Source organism: Aythya marila, assembly GCF_965140915.1.
Source record: "Aythya marila genome assembly, chromosome: 5".
In the NCBI taxonomy this organism is placed as follows: domain Eukaryota; kingdom Metazoa; phylum Chordata; class Aves; order Anseriformes; family Anatidae; genus Aythya; species Aythya marila.
In genome coordinates, this window is record NC_139046.1 from 25,808,750 (window position 1) to 25,824,985 (window position 16,236).

The following is a 16,236-nucleotide window of genomic DNA, read 5'->3' on the forward strand; positions in this document are numbered from 1 at the left end:
TCCTCTCCCCCCGGTGAGGGGCCGGTGACCGGAGGGCCGCCACCCCCCGGCTTCACCTCTGGGAGCGGGGAGAGGCCGGTGGGGGGCTGCCAGAGCCGCCCGTGCCGTCCTTCACCTCCCGGGCCGGGCGCTGCGTGGTGCCGGGGGGGTGCGGGTGCCGGTACCGCTCCCGGTGCCGGTGCCGGTGCCGGTGCCGGTGCCACCCCATCTCGGCGCTCCCCGCCCCGCGGCCCCGTTCGCTCGCCCGCCCTCCCTCCCTGACGTGTGGCGCTGGCAGCCCGGCCGGTTCCGCATTCCCGACCCCTCCCCGCAGCCCAGGGGCCGCTATATAACCGGGGCTGATGCAACCCACCCCGCCGCCCGCCACAGCCCGCGGGAGGCGCGCACCGGGGCGGCGGGGGGCGGCCGGGGCGGCCCGGCGGGGACCGGCACCGGCACCGGCACCGACAGCGACAGCGACCGGGGGCGGCGGAGCCGAGCCGAGCCGAGCCGAGCCGGGCGGCGGCGGCGGGGCTGAACCCGCAGCCCGCTGCCGGGCCCCGCGGGCATCCCGGCGGCCCGCTCCCCGTGCACGGTGGGTGCGGGCACGGCGGAGCCGGGAGGGAAGCGGGGGTGGCCGGGGGGAGACCGGGGAGCGGATGCCGGGGTGGCCGCGGGGCGCTCGGGGCGCTCGGGGCGCGGGGATGGGGCCCCCGGGCGCGGATCGGAGCCCCCCGCTCCTTTTTGGGGGTGCGGGGAGGAGCCGAGCTCCACCTGCCCGTGGGGTGTGCGGCTGGGGGGCTGCGGGGAGCCCCGCTCGCGGTGCGGGGTCCTGGGGTGCTCGGAAAGAGAGGGGACCCCCCGGGACCCCCCGGGATCCCCGCCGCCCCGTCCCGAGCCCGCTGGGGCAGCCGGGCGTGGGGCTGAGTGGAAGTTGTGTTCTTCTGCACGGGTTGCTCCGGGAGGCACTTTGCTTTGCTTTTTTTTCCGTGGTAGGGAAATAGGGTTGGGAGCAAATTGGGGGAAAGGGAGAACTAGCAGGAGAGCAAGAGCCACATTATGTTTCCATTTTCCTTTAATGAAGGCCCTGTGGAGGTGTATTTGAAAACACAGGGTCTCCTATGCCTTCAAGGAGGGTGAGAACACTGCGCTGGCTGCTTCCAGGGCCATATGCAGCGTATGGTGGCCAATGAAACGGGGCCTGGCTCGTTCTGTTGCTTGTCTTGGCAGCCTCCTTCATGGCTTGTATTACCAGCCCTGGAACACAACCACTGCCAAACTGTGTGTGTGTGCGCGTGTGTTTGGACTCCGAGAGCTCGGCAGAAACAAATGCTTCAGCAGCTCGGAGCAGGATTTTTTAGCTGGTTTCAGGAGAACTCGCAGGAAAAACTCGATCTGGAGGCCGTTGCCAGAGTCCGCGCGGGGAATCTGGTGGTTACTGCTTTCACGGGGACATCTGGGAATGCCAATGGTTGGAGTTCACATCCTCGGTATGACTCCTGGTGATTCAAAAAGGGAAGAAAAAAAACTGCCCATCTGGGGGACGAGTGGGTGGGTGCTGGAGCTGCCATCCAAGCTGTCCTTGTGTCAGGCAGCGACTGGCTGCCGTGCTCCTCGGGTCTCTGCGATTTCCCGGGGCGGCCAGGAGCTCATGGCAGGTTGCTGCTCCCTCTGCCCGCTGCGGCTGCTGCTCCCTCCTGCTTACAGCTGAGCACGTCCCTCCTTACAGGGTGCCAAGGTCTCGGCTGTGACCCTGGCTGAGGAGGAGGAGATATCCCCTCCACCTCAGCAGCGTGCCCAGCTGGGCTGTTGGAGAGCAGGCAGCGCCAAGCATCCACCGGGTGCTCTCCTTCCCCATGCTGGTGTTGCCAACTTTGTCTGCTCCACCTGGGCCAGGTAGCGGGCAGCACGCAGCATCTTGAGAGCCTGAAGCTGCCCAGAAGCTCTTTGTGCTGCAGTGGGCTGTGCCTCATTGACCTGGCCCCAGCTCCCCCAGGACCAAGCCGTGGTGTGTGGCAGCCTGTACGTGTCCTGCGGTGCCCATGTGGCAAGGAGCAGGCACAGCAAGCCTGCTGCCATCTGCCTTTGGCTGCTTGCGTGGGTTTCTCCATTGCATGGACTGCCCAGAGCATCAGTCCAAACCCTGCAGGCTATTTAGCATGCAGCCTGGGAGCCAAAGGCCTGTATGGGCCTCTCAGCCGAGCGGGGCTGCTGCAAGCCAGCCAGAGCTGGTCTTTATATGGCTTAGAGGTCTCTGTGGATGACCCTGGCATTCAGGGCACAATTCTGAGGAGTTTGTAGGGGGGCCTCTCATCTCTGAGGCCACCCTTGCCCCTGAGGTTGGAGCTCTGTGCCAGGGGAGGGCTGTCTTCTTGAAGAAGATTCCAGCCCTGACCACATGCGGCTGTGGAAGGTCCTGGGGGATTTCAAGAAGTCAGTCGTTAACCTCAGTGCCTGAGCTGCAGCCTAGCTCAGATCGGCACACTCCCTCCTCCCCACGTCCATCTGAACTGCTGTGGGTAGGAACAAGGTCTCTTCTACCTCCCTGTTGTGTGCTGCTGTCCGTGGAGCGGTGCCGCGTTATTAAATGTCTGCCACGCTCCATGCCAAAGCCATAATTAATGGCAACCTCCTAATGCAGTAGCTGCGAGGAGCCTTGGCTGTGCTGGGTGCTGTGCGAACCCCTGCTGGTACAGGTTGCTTGAAGGTGCTGCATTGCAGTGCTAGGGGTAGCGTGGTGCTCAACTGGAGCTTTCTGCTGCCCTGCCAAGGTACGGAGGAAAATGCTGGAGGAAGGAGGAGGATTGAGCTGACTGCTTTGCTGATGGCAAAGAGGGGGTTATTGCTAAAGTTGAGGACTGGTTTCTTGCCTTCTCGTAATGGGAATAAGAAGCCAAAGCAGCAGACAGGCAGGTATGTGGGGGCTTCACGCGTGCCCTGGTGAGGCTGCCAGCTCTGGGCTGCCCCTTGGGTGCAGTGTCAGGAGCTGGGTGCCTCCCTGGTGGAGGAGAGGAGGGAGGCAGCAGGGCTCTCCGTGTTCCTGCTCTCAGAATGCTCCTCGCAGCCTTCTCCCTGTGAGCAATTCAGGCGTTCTTCTGCCATCTGTGTGAAACCAGACATCCAGGGCTGAGCCAGGCTGCTCCCACTCAAGAAAACAGTCTAGATTTCCATCTCCTGAGGATCTCCTCCTCCAGAGCTCCTTCCTCTCTTCAGCATGATGGCCCGCTTGGTGGAGCTCAGGGATCCGGGCTGGGACACTACACGGAAGGGTGCTCGCAGACCCTGCAGCTCTTTGTCCACCACGTTGCCCGTGGGAGAGAAGGAACAGGAGGAGAGAAGGAGCAGCTGGGGGTGTCTGTGGGAAGGGTTCTTCTTTGCCCTGGGTTGCAGGAGCTGGCTGCAAACCTCTTGGGATGGAAGTGCAGTGGCAGTAGTGAGGCCCCGTGGTGTCTGCCATACAGAGGTGGCACGCTGCAGCTCGGCACACCTGGTAAGCCACGCTGTGAGACCTTAAACTGGTCTTTAGACAGGGAGCAACCTCCCCAAATGCCTTGTAGCACTCACTAAGCAGTCCTACCTCCTTGCTGAAGGGGGGCCTTGCAGAGTTTAATCCCAGTGGGTGTCACTGCAGCGCCTCAGTGCACCGCGGGTGCTGGGCTGTGCACCCACGGGCTCAGCAGATGAATGAATAAACGCACAGCGCCTGTTAAAGTCCATGTTTGCCAGCGCTGCTGCACGGGTGTCTGAAGGACAGGTTAGAACCAAAGGGCTTGGCTGTTGCTGTGTTTTGATGGTTGGCAAATAACTTTGATATGGATCGGTGTGGCCTTTGGCACTGGAAGTAACTGCTTTTAAAAATGCAGAGCAGAAGAAGTTAGGTTACAGGGTGACCTGCTGTAAGGAGCTCCTTCCAACGAGGTGCATCTGGTGTTCAGAGCTGGTGGCTGCTGCCTGGGAGTGGGAGCATATCACATTCTAGAAAACAGGGAAAAAAAAAAAGGTAATTGCATGTTCAGGTACTTTTGGCACTGGGCATATGAGGTGTGGCTTTGTGCCGTCAGCGTGGTAGCGTTAATGCGGCGCTCACGGGGTGCTGAACTGAACCTTGATATGGAAAAGTGTTTGTGGGCTCCACTGGCCCTCAAGCCCCTGCAGCCCCCCAGCCAGAAAGTCCAGATGGGGAAAAAGCAAGTGGCTCCGTGCTTCAGAAAACAAGTGATAGCCAATTGCCCTGTCTTTGTTTAGAAAGTTACATTCTTGAGGCATGAGAAGTCGGGCATGTCAGGAAAGGGCTTTCATATAAATCATCCTTCTGCCAATGAGAAGGAACTGGAAAGATGCGGTGTAGAGCATACAGACTGAGCAAACTTGATAGCCAGGAGCTAAAAGCAAAAGTAAAAAAAAAAAAAAAAGGATGGTAAAGCCATAGTAAATTCCAAGGGACCGCAATTTGCTTCTCATGGATGGCAGCGTTACTTCTGATCTCCAGAGCAGAATTCTCGCTTGTTGGCCGTGAACAGATGAAGGGCTGACTTAGAGCCCAGGGCTCCAGGACTGCACGAACAAATGGCAGCAGTATGCTAAGTGCTAACGTACTGATGAAGAGATCAAAGATAGCTGGTACGGGAGGTTGCAGGCTTTGGCAGCGCTCCGACGCATGGCAGCTGGCAAGTAATGGCAGGCACCCAGGTCGGGCCTGGCGTGGCAGAACAACAGGCAGGCAGGGCCTTGGTTCTGCTGGCAGCGTGGAGAAGGGCTGCTGGGACAGACTGCCTTATGGCACTGCTTGTTAGCCTGGAAAAAAGAGGAAGAGGCTGATATTTACAGTGGCAATCCCCCCCGGCTGGCAGTAGGTGCCAGCCTGGCTCTCTGAGCATGGGCAGGGTGCTGGGGTCAACCACTGCAGATGTCAGAGCGTGTGGTAGAGCTTGTGCTGGAAGAGACCGTGATTTATAGCCAGCACTATAACCAGAAACTGAAAATAAGGTTGTAAACAGCTCCCACTCTCACCAAGGAAGCTGACAGCACAGATAAGGCAGCAATGGCAATTTAAGGTGAAGTGACGGGTGTCTGTCAGAAAGCTGCTTTGGTCTTCGCTGTAGGATGGTGCTGTTGACAAAGCAGCAACTGCATCTGGCTTATAAAGAAGCAAACCATGCGCTTGGCTAGGTGAGGATGCACAGGATGCTCCCGGGGGAGTAGCAGATACAGACAAAGTCAGCTTCTGCACAGGGAAATGAATGTGTGACTTCAGCACAGGTAGGCATTCCTCTGCTGGTTTTAGGCTGTGGGTAAGAATAGCACTGAAGAGGTGGCAGGAGGGGCATGAATGTAGGCTAGCAACCAGAATACAAGCCCCCAGGGACCCTGGGCTACGTGGATTATGCCTACGCACGTTAGATTTATGCAGTAACTGCTGCGCAAACATCAGCTACCTCAGAAAAAGGAAAAAAAAAAAAAACAACAAACAACAAACTCAGAGTCCCCAGAAAAAGCAACAGAAGTCAGTATGGAAAACAAAACAACAACAAAACCACAAGGAAATAAAGACTTAAAGTGTAAGAAAAAGAACAGAAGCATATGCAGGGACAGTGAAGCTGAGCAAATGTGTGGGTCAGTAACAGCTCGGTAAAGCTTCTTCCCACTGGGCAGCTGGCTCCTGAAAAGAACAGACCCCAGAAACAGGAGAAAAACAAGGAGTGCTCCGTACTGCCTTTAATAAAACATTAAGTGAGCCAGTGTCACAGACCGTTGACCATAAAGACGTGGTTGGGGGACAAAGGACAGAACCACTCGTCACTGCTGTGAAAAATGCAGCAAAAAGGTGAGAAAAGGAAGCTGTATTGTTGTCAGCTTTTTGGAGATGAGGCTGCAGATAAAATAACTGAGCTTGCCAGCAGACTGCAGGTCTGAGACCTGCAGTTCCAGAGCGAGGATGCAAAAGGGACTGCAATAATTAGGAGGGTTTACAGACATTTTGGCAAAAGGTCAAGTCGTGTGTTCCAGCACTTACCCAGAACAAGGGGAGGGTAGGAGCAAAGCTGAAGAAGTACAAACTGAGTTTTGACCCATGAAATCACGTGTTGACCAGATTTTTGCTGTAAGGTTAGTTGCTACGGAGAACATTGAATGACACAAGCTGTGCATCGCTGAGCTGAAGTTTTAAGAAAGCCTCCTCTGTCTCATAATTCACTGTGGAGCATCTTGAGATGTTGTGGCACAAAATGATGAATAGCATCAGTGCAGAACGCACAGCTACAGGGAATGTAAACTGGAGCAGCTGGCGTCATGCAGATACCAGTGTCAGATGGAAGACTACACATTATCTTTCCCCTCGCTGCTTTGCTTTGCTGTTGGCTGCGTTATGTGAAGAAGCATAGCTGATACAATGCAGGAATTGTGTGGTTGTGCAGTAGGACACCAGAAAGCTAGGTTTTACTGAGGATGCAACTTCTTTCAGCTCATGTAAGGAGCCATTGAAAGACCGCCTGGCACTGAGGAGAAAAAAAAAGTTTGTGTTAACAACCAGTTATGAAAAGAACAAATCTAATAAGAGTCCCAGCTAAAGCACAGTGTTAGAAAGTGAAGGAATCAGAGGTGAGCTGGTTCACGTTCCCTAGAAATAACAAACACTGCAAGGGAAAATCCAGGAAGGAATTACGAACTGGCAATGCACCAGCTGTATTCACCACTTCCAGCAAGATCTGGCTATTGAAAAGCTGCAACTTAAAGGTCAAATTCAGATCTTGCACCTCAAAGTTATTTCTGTCCTAACATGCAAATGTGATAGAAATATGCTGGAGCTCTAGGCAGGCATGTTGGTGTCTTCCAGAGTAACAGCCTCAGGAATAAGGCCAAATATTCAATAAAATTACATCTTTTGGCATTTTTAACGTGATCGAAGTACAACTTCTTACCTGTAGTGTTATGCAGGGAAGTAGGTGAAAGTATTTGGGACTTGGGTACCTGGGAACAGAAGTAGTTGGACGTGAGAGTCCCTGCGATCAGCAGCGATGGTGCCTGCGGCTGTGGTGCTTCAGGGCCTGGGCCGGATTAATGCTCACTGCACCCTGCTCTGAGGGGGGTGGCATCTCTCCTCATTCCCTCGTTTTTGCGGTTACAGCTCTGCTGGAAATGGTTTACATTCCTCTCCAAGGTCTAACACAGCTTGACTCTTGGCAGTTCTTGGTGTGCTCCTCAGCTTCCTGACCCCTGTGCTGGACCTCATTTGGAGGAGCCTTCCTTCTCGCCTAGTTCTCAGCTCATCCTAATGTGCAGGCTCATGTTCTGCCGGGTGCCTCCTTGTGCTTTGGTTTGAACAGCTTTAGAATTAATTTAAGCTGATGCACGTGTGTTGTGGGCTTTGCCAATGCAGTAACTGGGTTCAGGATAAGTTGCTCAGGCAGCAAAACAGGTACTGGGCCAGCTCCTTCACTCAGGCTCCTTCAAGGCACATAAAGCCACTAGACCAAAGATGTAGAGGGAGAGGGTAGACCAGACAGAGCATAACATTTTCTCAAATCCTTAGCAAGCTTTCCCTGGGGAGCTGCTCAGAGCTGGAGTGCAGGGTGGCACTCAGTGCTCAGGTAGTCCCATAGCCTGGAAGAAAAAAAATAATCTCCCTCCTTATTTCATAAATTATATTGACCATGCATTCTCTGTAGCTGAAGACCTGGACTGTCCAGCCTGGCATGTAGATACTCTTGCTGTCATGATGTAAAACAATTAATTAAAACTGGGTTCCCCAAGTTGAGAACGAATTTAAGCATCCAGCAGTGGGCTCGAGTCAGGTCCCAGCCTGAACCATAGGAAAGGGTGGGCCAAGGCCCCAAATCTGTGTGTGCCAGCGCAGCTCACAGCATTTGCAGGAAGGAGGCTTCAGGGTGTTCGTATACCTCTGCCACGGAGTCCTAGTTTTTCATTATGTCCAAACTTTTCCAAGCTGGAGGTGGGTGTCCATGGGACTGCTGCTGGGGGTGTGCAGGAGCTGTGCTGCTGTTGGTGGGCCTCTTCCCAGTGCCACCGTGTGTCACCGTACTGGTGGTGGCTGGGAATGGGCTCATGATGCAGTGCATGTAGTTATCCCCAAACAGCAGTGAGATAACTCCGCTGCTATGTCCTGTGGCAATGTGTCGGGGGAAGGTGTCCCCCGCTTTGCCGTGTCACCTCACTGGCCAGGCGCTGCCCTGTGGAGAGGGACAGTTTCTGAGGAAGATGGGAGGGATTTAGGCAATACCTGCTGGTGTTTTTGGAAGTGGAGTGCAGCCTAGGGCAGGACGGTGCCTGGTTTCTGGGTATCTTTGCTGCGTGAGGTCTGGATGGCAGGGAAGGGAGGTGGCAGCTTCAGAGCACTGCTGGCACTGCAACGTGGAGTTACAGCTGTCCGCTTTGGGGAGTGCTCTGGAGGAATAAATGCTTTGGATTGTTTCAGGGCTCTGCAGTCCCAGGGAGTTGATATGTAGTCTCTTCTGAGGTCAAGCGTCACTACCAAGTTTTTTATCATCAGACGGGCAGGAGTCTGTTTCATCAGGTAGCATCACTTTCCTTCACAAGTCACCCATCTCTCCTCTCTTTCCCATCTGCTCCTTCTCATGCTGCTACATCCTTGTGCGGATCATCTCCCCCCAGCCCAGCATCCTCCCCCTGCATACCAGCACGGGGAGCGCTGCCTTGCCCTCCCCTTTCTCGTCTCTCCTGAAAGATGACCGCAGCAGAGGGCTTGCTTCCTGCTCACTGTGTGCCACTGCCTCTGTATGGTCATGGTGCTGCTGCATTTGCTTTCCGTGCTCTTTTTCAAGTCCTGTTGGTTGCCTTGGGACAGCTCACACTGGCACCTGGGTCTCGGTGGCAGGTTAGAGTGTATGCCTGCTTACAGATTCTGCAGTTTGTAGGTGCTCTCTGATGCAAATCCCTTGGTCTGTCACACCAGGCCGCCCTGCACAGCACTCGTGCTGGGAGCCGTGGAGCTTTTGTTTGCCTCTCTGGTCTGGACTAACCTGTATGAGTGGCTTTCCTTCCCCCTCACTGCTCATCTGTTCCCTGACATTAACTAGTACATCAACTAATCTCCTGGGCAGAGAGACGTGCCAGTGCCAAGAAGTCCTTACCTTCTCTGCTTGTCGTGTTTGAGTTTGACTTGCACTTGCTGACCTGTGTGAGCAGGGGGTTGGACAAGGTGACCTCTAGAGGTCCCTGTGCAACTCAGCGATCCGTCACTCCTGTCCCACGCTCGGCTCTGCGCACGTTCGCAGCCTGGTGGTGACAGATCTGCCACCTGGGGTGGCTAGTGCTGGGCAGCTGTGGCAGCTGCCTTGTTAACGTTTGTGTGCCTGCATTTAGCACAGCTGTACTGCGTCAACCAAAAGCCTGCATCACCCCTTGCCCTGTTTCTCAGTGTCCAAGAGTGGCTGCTTGGGAAGGAGCAGGGCGAGCATGCCTTACCCTTTCCCTCATGCATCTCCTGGCTCCGGCAGTGGGTGCTGCCAGCTTGCAGCCCCTCTCCCCTTTGGGGTGCCTCCTGACATGGGATGGGATGGGGTGGCTGCCCCCAGGCTCCCCGTGTGGCTGTGTTTGGGGCGGGGGAATGGTGGCTGCATGGACAACAGGTGACTGCATGTTGTAACTGGGTCACCAGAGAGTGTCCTGGGCCTGTTACGCAAGCAGAGACAGGTTTAGGTGGTAGCCAACAGCCACCTGCTCCCTCTGCCTTTTGGCTGATAGGACAGCTCCAGCTCTACAGGCTTCTCAGTTGAGGTCTCATTTTATTTCTGTATCTCTTAGCCAGTTGTTCTGCACATTTCCTGGTAACTCCCTTTCTTCTGCCTATGAGTGACTTGCCAAAGCTTGTCCCAATCCTATTCTCTCTCAAGCTCCATTTTTTTTTTTTCTCTCCTGATAGAAGAAGCCTTTTGCACATTGCTCCACTTCCCCTCCCCTCCAGCCTTTGTTTCCTCGTGTTTGTGCTGGGCGATGTTTGCTCAGTGGCGGGTTTCTCCCTCAGCAGCTTTTCATTGTTTTATCCTCCGTCCCCGTGCGCTGTGCCCCGACCCCGGTCAGCAGGCTCAGCCTGCCCAGCCGGCAGCCAGCCCGCGGCATGGTGCGGTCCTCACAATGCTCGTTTCTTCTCGGCCTAATACCTACGCATTAATCAAAACGCAGTAAGAGCAAAACCTTGATCTTCGGCACTCCAGACAAAGGTGTGCCAAGACCAACAGCCCATGGGACCACATCACTGTTGATCCTGTAAGTCCCTGCACCAAGCTCCTGTTTTTCTGGTGCTCTGCCTCTCAGGTCTCTTCTTCTTCCTCATCTACATGCCAGTAGCATGTCCTTCCTAGCAGGATTTGTATATTTTGGTCTCTGCCACCCAGCTTGTGCTCATTCCTTGCTTTTGCCATCCCTGGGGAAGAGCGGCAGCTTTCCCTGGGCCTGTGGAGCCGGCTGGGTTCGTGCCACGTTGGAAGCAGGGAGGTAACGGGCCGTGTCTCTCTCCCTGCAGCCCGTGGAGCCGTGTCCCCTGCTATGATGCCAGGGCAGATCCCCGACCCGTCGCTGACGGCCGGCGCGCTGCCTGGGCTCGGCCCCTTGACGGGACTGCCTGGCACCGCCCTGACCGCCGAGGAGCTGAAGTACGCCGACATCCGCAACATCGGGGCCATGATCTCGCCGCTCCACTTCCTGGAGGTGAAGCTTGGGAAGAGGCCCCAGCCCGTGAAAAGTGAGGTGAGGCTGGGGGCTGCTGCCTGCGGGCGGCCCCGCAGATGGGCAGGGGCTGCTCCCCAGGGGTGCCTGCCGCTGCCCGGGTCGCTCTGTGGGGCTCCTGGGGAAGGGGTGGTGGGCGGCTGCTGCTCGGTCCCATGGGCTGTCACATCACGATTGTGTTATAGGGGCTTGGGAGGCACTTGCACAGCGTTTTCCTTGTGCCTTGCCTTGTGTTGTGTCTGGCTCTTTCAGCCTTGCTGTGCTGGTGCTGCTTGTGTCAACCAGTGCCAGCAAATGGAGCTGGAAGTCCATCAGTGTGAGGCCCCAAAGTGGTGAGAGTGGTGGCTTCGGTCAGGACTGTTTGGTAAACAGCCCTAATGAGCAATCCTCTTGCTCCTGCTGGAGAATACTTCAGACAATGCCGTGTGAGGATGGGGCATTGTGCATTGTCAGGGGTGCTCAGTCTGTGAGAGGTTGTCCATGGTGAGCCGTGAGCAGATGAAGCAGCAGCTCCAGGGAGCTCCGAATGAGTGCTGACACTTGGTTTCACCCAAATCTTATGGTAAATGCTCAGCAGCATCCAGGCCCACCCACTGGGAGGGTTCCTGATCCTTTGCACCCACCCCTTGTGGTGGACTCCTGCTGGCAGAACCTCTGCCATCCAGCCCATCGGTCACCTTTCAGTGGAGTGCTGTGTCCAGCGGTGTCCTGGCAGCTCACACTGTGCTGGGAGCCAGCTGGAACCCACCTGGGAAGGGGCTTGGCAGCTCCATAAGGATGGAGCAGGGGATGGGGTGCTGCAGGAGGCCAGCAGAAGACTGGGAGATGCTGAAGGCATTGGTCCCTCCATGGGCAGTGCAGTTATGAGTTGGCATCTAAAGCCAAATGTGTCCCAAGCTCCTGGTCTGCTACTTCTATAGCAGCTTGATCTGCAGGGAAATGTGGAGGAAAGATGAGGGGAGCCCCACCAGCAGCCCCCAGATGGCTGCCTCCCCTTGTAGCCTCTTCCTCCCCTGCACGGCCCGTGGAGCCAAAGAGCTGAGGATGGCAAATGGAGCTGCTCCTGGCATGGGCTTTGCAGCAAAAGCCTGGGAGAGCCGAAGCAGTAGCTGCTTATTCCGTGAGTAGCCAAGAAGCAACCCATGCGTAATTTTGCAATGCAGCCTGCAGCTGCTCTCCTCTTGCAGGGAGATGGAGCCCAGGGAGGCTGGGTGCTGGCATGTCATGCTCAGTGCAGAGCTGGGGAAAGGGCAGCTTTTTGCCCTGGCACAGGGGTGTTTGTCCGTGGCAGTGCACAGAAAGCCCACATATGGGGTGGTGGATGCACCGTTACCATCCCTCGTGCCTGTAACAGAGCTGAGTCCTAACCCCCAGCACCAGGGCCATGTCACCTTTCTGAACTGAAACAGAGGCAGGAAGGAGAAAAGCTGCTTTCTTGAAGTGGCAGGAGCTGTAGGACAACAAAAAGCAGAGCCAAGAGTTCAGGCTGCTGCTATCTGTGCTGAGCCACTCTCTCTGAGCACCTGTGGGCCACATCTAAAGGGCACGGCCCTTCGCTGGCCCCAGTGGGTGTAGGGGAAGCTAAATTGGGCAGGAAAGGGACACTTACTCTTTGATCCCTAATGGGCAGAGCAACTAGGCATGGAAATGTGTCAGGCAGTTCGCAGGGAGACAGTGAGGCTGGTGCTCTCACTGTTCTTCCAGGAAAAGGCAGCAGAGCACGGAGTTAGAGCCTGCCTGGTCGCTTCTGCAGATGCCCATCACAATGTAGTGAGAGCTGGCAGCTTCTGATGGGACATGGGGGCATCAGCACAGATCCCATCCTGGTTCTCCTAAGCATAGTGCTGCTGTGGCAGAGGGCTGGCTGCAGCCTGGCACTGTGGGAAGTCTGTGCGTAGCTTGTGCTGCGTTTGCTCCCATCTAAAATGGTAAATTTGGTATAATGCTTGAGAAATAACATAGAGAAGATGCGAAAGCTGTTAGTGCTATAAAACTTGGACATTGTCCTTTAGATATTAGACATGCAGCTTACTTAATTCTGCCCAGTTAGCATTTCATTCTGTCCTGGCACATCACATCAAGATGTTTTGATTAGAGGAATTTTGATTCTGTAAATCAAAATCCCCACACCCACCACCACTTCATGCCTATTGTGTTGGAGACCTCTTGGCTTCTTATAAGGTCCCTAAGCCCAGGTGTGAGAGCAGTGAGGCTGTTCAGATGGCGTGTGCTGCGAGAGGCTCATCTGGGAGACACATTCCTTGATCACGTTGGGGAAGTACGAAGGGAAGGATGTGGCCGCCTTGGCAGGCTGGAGGTGCCCTAGAAGAAGGTGCAAGTAGACTGTGGAAGTGATCATAAAGTAAATGTGGCTGCCACTGTATTTGAAAGGATGTATGCTGTCAGCTGCCAACTGATAGGAACAAGGCAGTTCAGTCTGACATCTCAGAGTCCCAGGCCAAATGCTCACGGTTATTTTTGGGGTCTTAAAGGCCCAAAGGGTCTTTTCTCCACTGCTGTGCTGCAAGGTGTCACGTGGATACTGAGTTTATGAAGATTTCTAGCACTCACAGTTCTCTGGAGAAGGAACTGGTTTGGGTTCTCAGCTGTAAGCGTGCCACAGGCCACTTACACAGACTTTTCCCTAAGTACTTTGATTATGGGTTTCCAGCCCATAGGGCTTATTAGCCTGGTCTGTGCGGTTTGAATCAGATAGCAGGGAGTGACTGAGTCATGGCAAACAGCACCGGCACTGCTGTGTCCCGTGTCCTTATTGGAGATGCACCCCACTGTCCCCACCTTCTGGGGTGGCCTGGTGGCTTGGCCCCCAAGTTGAAGGCACATCAACGTTAGAGGCTGTGGCAGCGACACGTTTGGTCCCTTGTAAGGGTTGGACCACGTCACTGGTGACCACTGGTGAGGGTGGCAGTGGGGCTGCCAGGGGCTGCCAACCTCCTCCACTTGATGGCTCTGACCTGGGCTTCTCCATCTTGTTGCAGCTTGATGAGGAAGAGGAGAGGAGGAAAAGGCGCCGGGAGAAAAACAAGGTAGCAGCAGCGCGATGTCGTAACAAGAAGAAGGAGAGGACAGAGTTCCTGCAGCGGGTGGGTGCCCTGACCTGGAGGTGGGCTCTGGGCCTGGGGGAAAGAGGGCTCTGATGGTCTGCCGGTGTCTGTGCTGGAGCAGGAGCACCCTTGGGAATGTGGCCCTGGGCCTTCTGCCCAGATTCCTGGAGGTTTCCCCATTCAGAGGCCAGGTTCCCTCTGGCCGTGACCCCAAGGCAGAAGAACACTCCCACCGCCTGACTGCTTTTCTCTAAGGGCTGGTGGGATGCAGGCAAAGGACACAGCTGGGACAAGGAGCCATTTCACAAAGGCCACTCCTTGCTGACAGGGGGATGAACCTTTCAAAATTTAAAAATGCAGGTTTGTTTCCTGGTGTCCTTCCAGCCCATGGAAAGCAGCCAGGCAGGGTGTTCGCTGCCCTAGGAGCTGGCTGTGGGTTGGGTAGGAACTGCCCGGAGGAACCTGGTGTCTTAGCATGTCCTCAGGCTGCTCCTGTGCAGCACGGGCTGAGGAGCAGCACTGAGCAGAGGTGGCTTGTTGGCCAAATACTTCTTGCATCTGTTCTGTTGAAGCAGTCACATGCAGTTGTGTTTCTGCCCTGTTAGGAGTCGGAGCGTCTGGAGCTCATGAATGCGGAGCTGAAGGCCCAGATAGAAGAGCTGAAACAAGAGAGGCAGCAGCTGATCCTGATGCTGAACCGGCACCGTCCGACCTGCATCGTGCGGACAGACAGCATCAAGACACCCGAGAGCGAAGCCAACCCGCTGCTGGAGCAGCTAGAGAAGAAGTGAAGGTGGCACTGGGCCAGGAGGAGGAGACAGTGGCGCAGGGTCTTCCAGGGTCTCTAATGTATGTACTGTATGAAGAACTGTGCACCGAGGCCTGGTGCATCCAGGACCCAGTGGGCTTCCTTGGGAACTATGGACCAAACAAATTTTGGGGGCAGAGAAGATTGGGAACCTGTCAACCGTCTACTCTGAGGCTGAACCCGGGAGCAGGGCTAGCGGCGCGGGCGAGGGCAACCTCTCTGTGATACCTCATCACGGCCCTTCGGCCTGCTCGCGGCCCCGTGGCCCCACGGCATGGCAGCACGTCCTGCGAGGAGGAGGAGGAGGAGAAGGAGAGGAGGAGGCACGGGAGGAGCTCCCGCTTCATCCTCTCTCTTCCCCACAGCCCCTCAGCGTGCCGGGGAGGAGCGGGGCCCGCAGGTGGCAGGGACGGTGGCGGAGCGGTGCCTGCAGCACTCCCGCCCCGCCGCGTGCCGGAGCCGTCCCTGGAGGCCGCCGCCGCTCCTGGTGCACACTCCACACGAAAACCCCAACCGAAGAACCGCAAACACTTGACGCGGCCCCGTCTGGTGGGCAGGCCTGTCGGGGCTCGGTGGCGCAGGCGCCCCCCACGAGCACACTCTCAGTATAATGTTTACAGCCCAGCTGTCCGCGTCGGCCGTGCTTTTGAATGCACATTTTTACACTTTTTTTTTTTTAAGATATTTTTTACAAAGTTTTTATACAGCGATCTCTATATGGATTTATATAATCACTAGATGTGATCCCATAGAAATGTATGTTATGATGGTCTGTTTGTTACAAATGCATATGCCACAGTTATCTCCATTGTGTTACTTGTCCGGCGGCGTCCGGCTCCTTCCCCCAGCACGCTGGGAAGGGGGTCCAGCAGCCCTCTGCAGGGCCGTCGCTGCCGTCTCCATCCATGTATGTCCTTCATAATACTCAGTTCTGTATCTCTCAGTAAATGTTACCTTTACATACACTGTCCTCCTGTGCTTTGTCTGGGCCAGGCTGTGGTGGGCTTGGCATCATGGCAGCAGCTGCTGGGTTTCTGGCTGTGCTTGGGTGTCCTCTGGCTGAGCAGGATGGGGAAGCTGATCCCAGAACTGTCTTGGTGCCTCTCTGTGTTCGTAGAGGAGTTCACCCCGGGGAAGCTGAGAGCCTCGGAGGTGGCTCTGAGCGTAGACGATCAAGAAGCAGCTCAGTACTGCACCTAACAGGGCAGGCAGGACATGACTGGAAGGCTGGAGGTGTGAGACACAGGAGCTTGAACTCCTTGCAGGGAAGACAAAAGGTAGGGGAGCTGTTGCAGTGCTGTGGTGGTGGCGATCCCTTTCATGGAAGGCAGTAGAAGACCTCTGGGCCTCCACTTGGTCCCAGCCCTGCCCCTGACTGATGTTCTGGGAAAGCCGACCCCTGCCCTGGGCATCAGCCAGTGCCAGGCACAGGGATGTGCAGGTTCAGCAGATACTCAGCTGGGTGGTGGTGAGGTGCTAGGACTAAAGGGATTGCTGGCATTGAAAGGACATCCCTACATGTACAACCAAGCCCTGTCCCTACATTGGTGTATTTCTGAGCCCTACATCCACAGGCAGCGGGAAGGTACCTCAGTGTGGACTGGGGCAGGCCCTGTCTCACCCATGGGACACCGCTGGGCGGTGGTGACCCACGTATCTCGTGGGGCAGTGGTGAACACAGTC

General features: G+C 55.8%; 1 protein-coding gene across 1 annotated transcript; it reads left to right on the forward strand.

Annotated features, from left to right (window-relative positions):
• Window positions 1–362: 362 nt before the first annotated feature.
• Window positions 363–15,508, forward strand: JDP2 (Jun dimerization protein 2). The gene is made up of 4 exons (XM_082762461.1): window positions 363–574; window positions 10,478–10,701; window positions 13,680–13,784; window positions 14,351–15,508. Exons 2-4 carry the CDS (start codon window positions 10,501–10,503, stop codon window positions 14,534–14,536), a joined length of 492 nt encoding a protein of 163 aa, XP_082618587.1. The 5' UTR covers window positions 363–574; window positions 10,478–10,500; the 3' UTR covers window positions 14,537–15,508.
• Window positions 15,509–16,236: the final 728 nt, after the last annotated feature.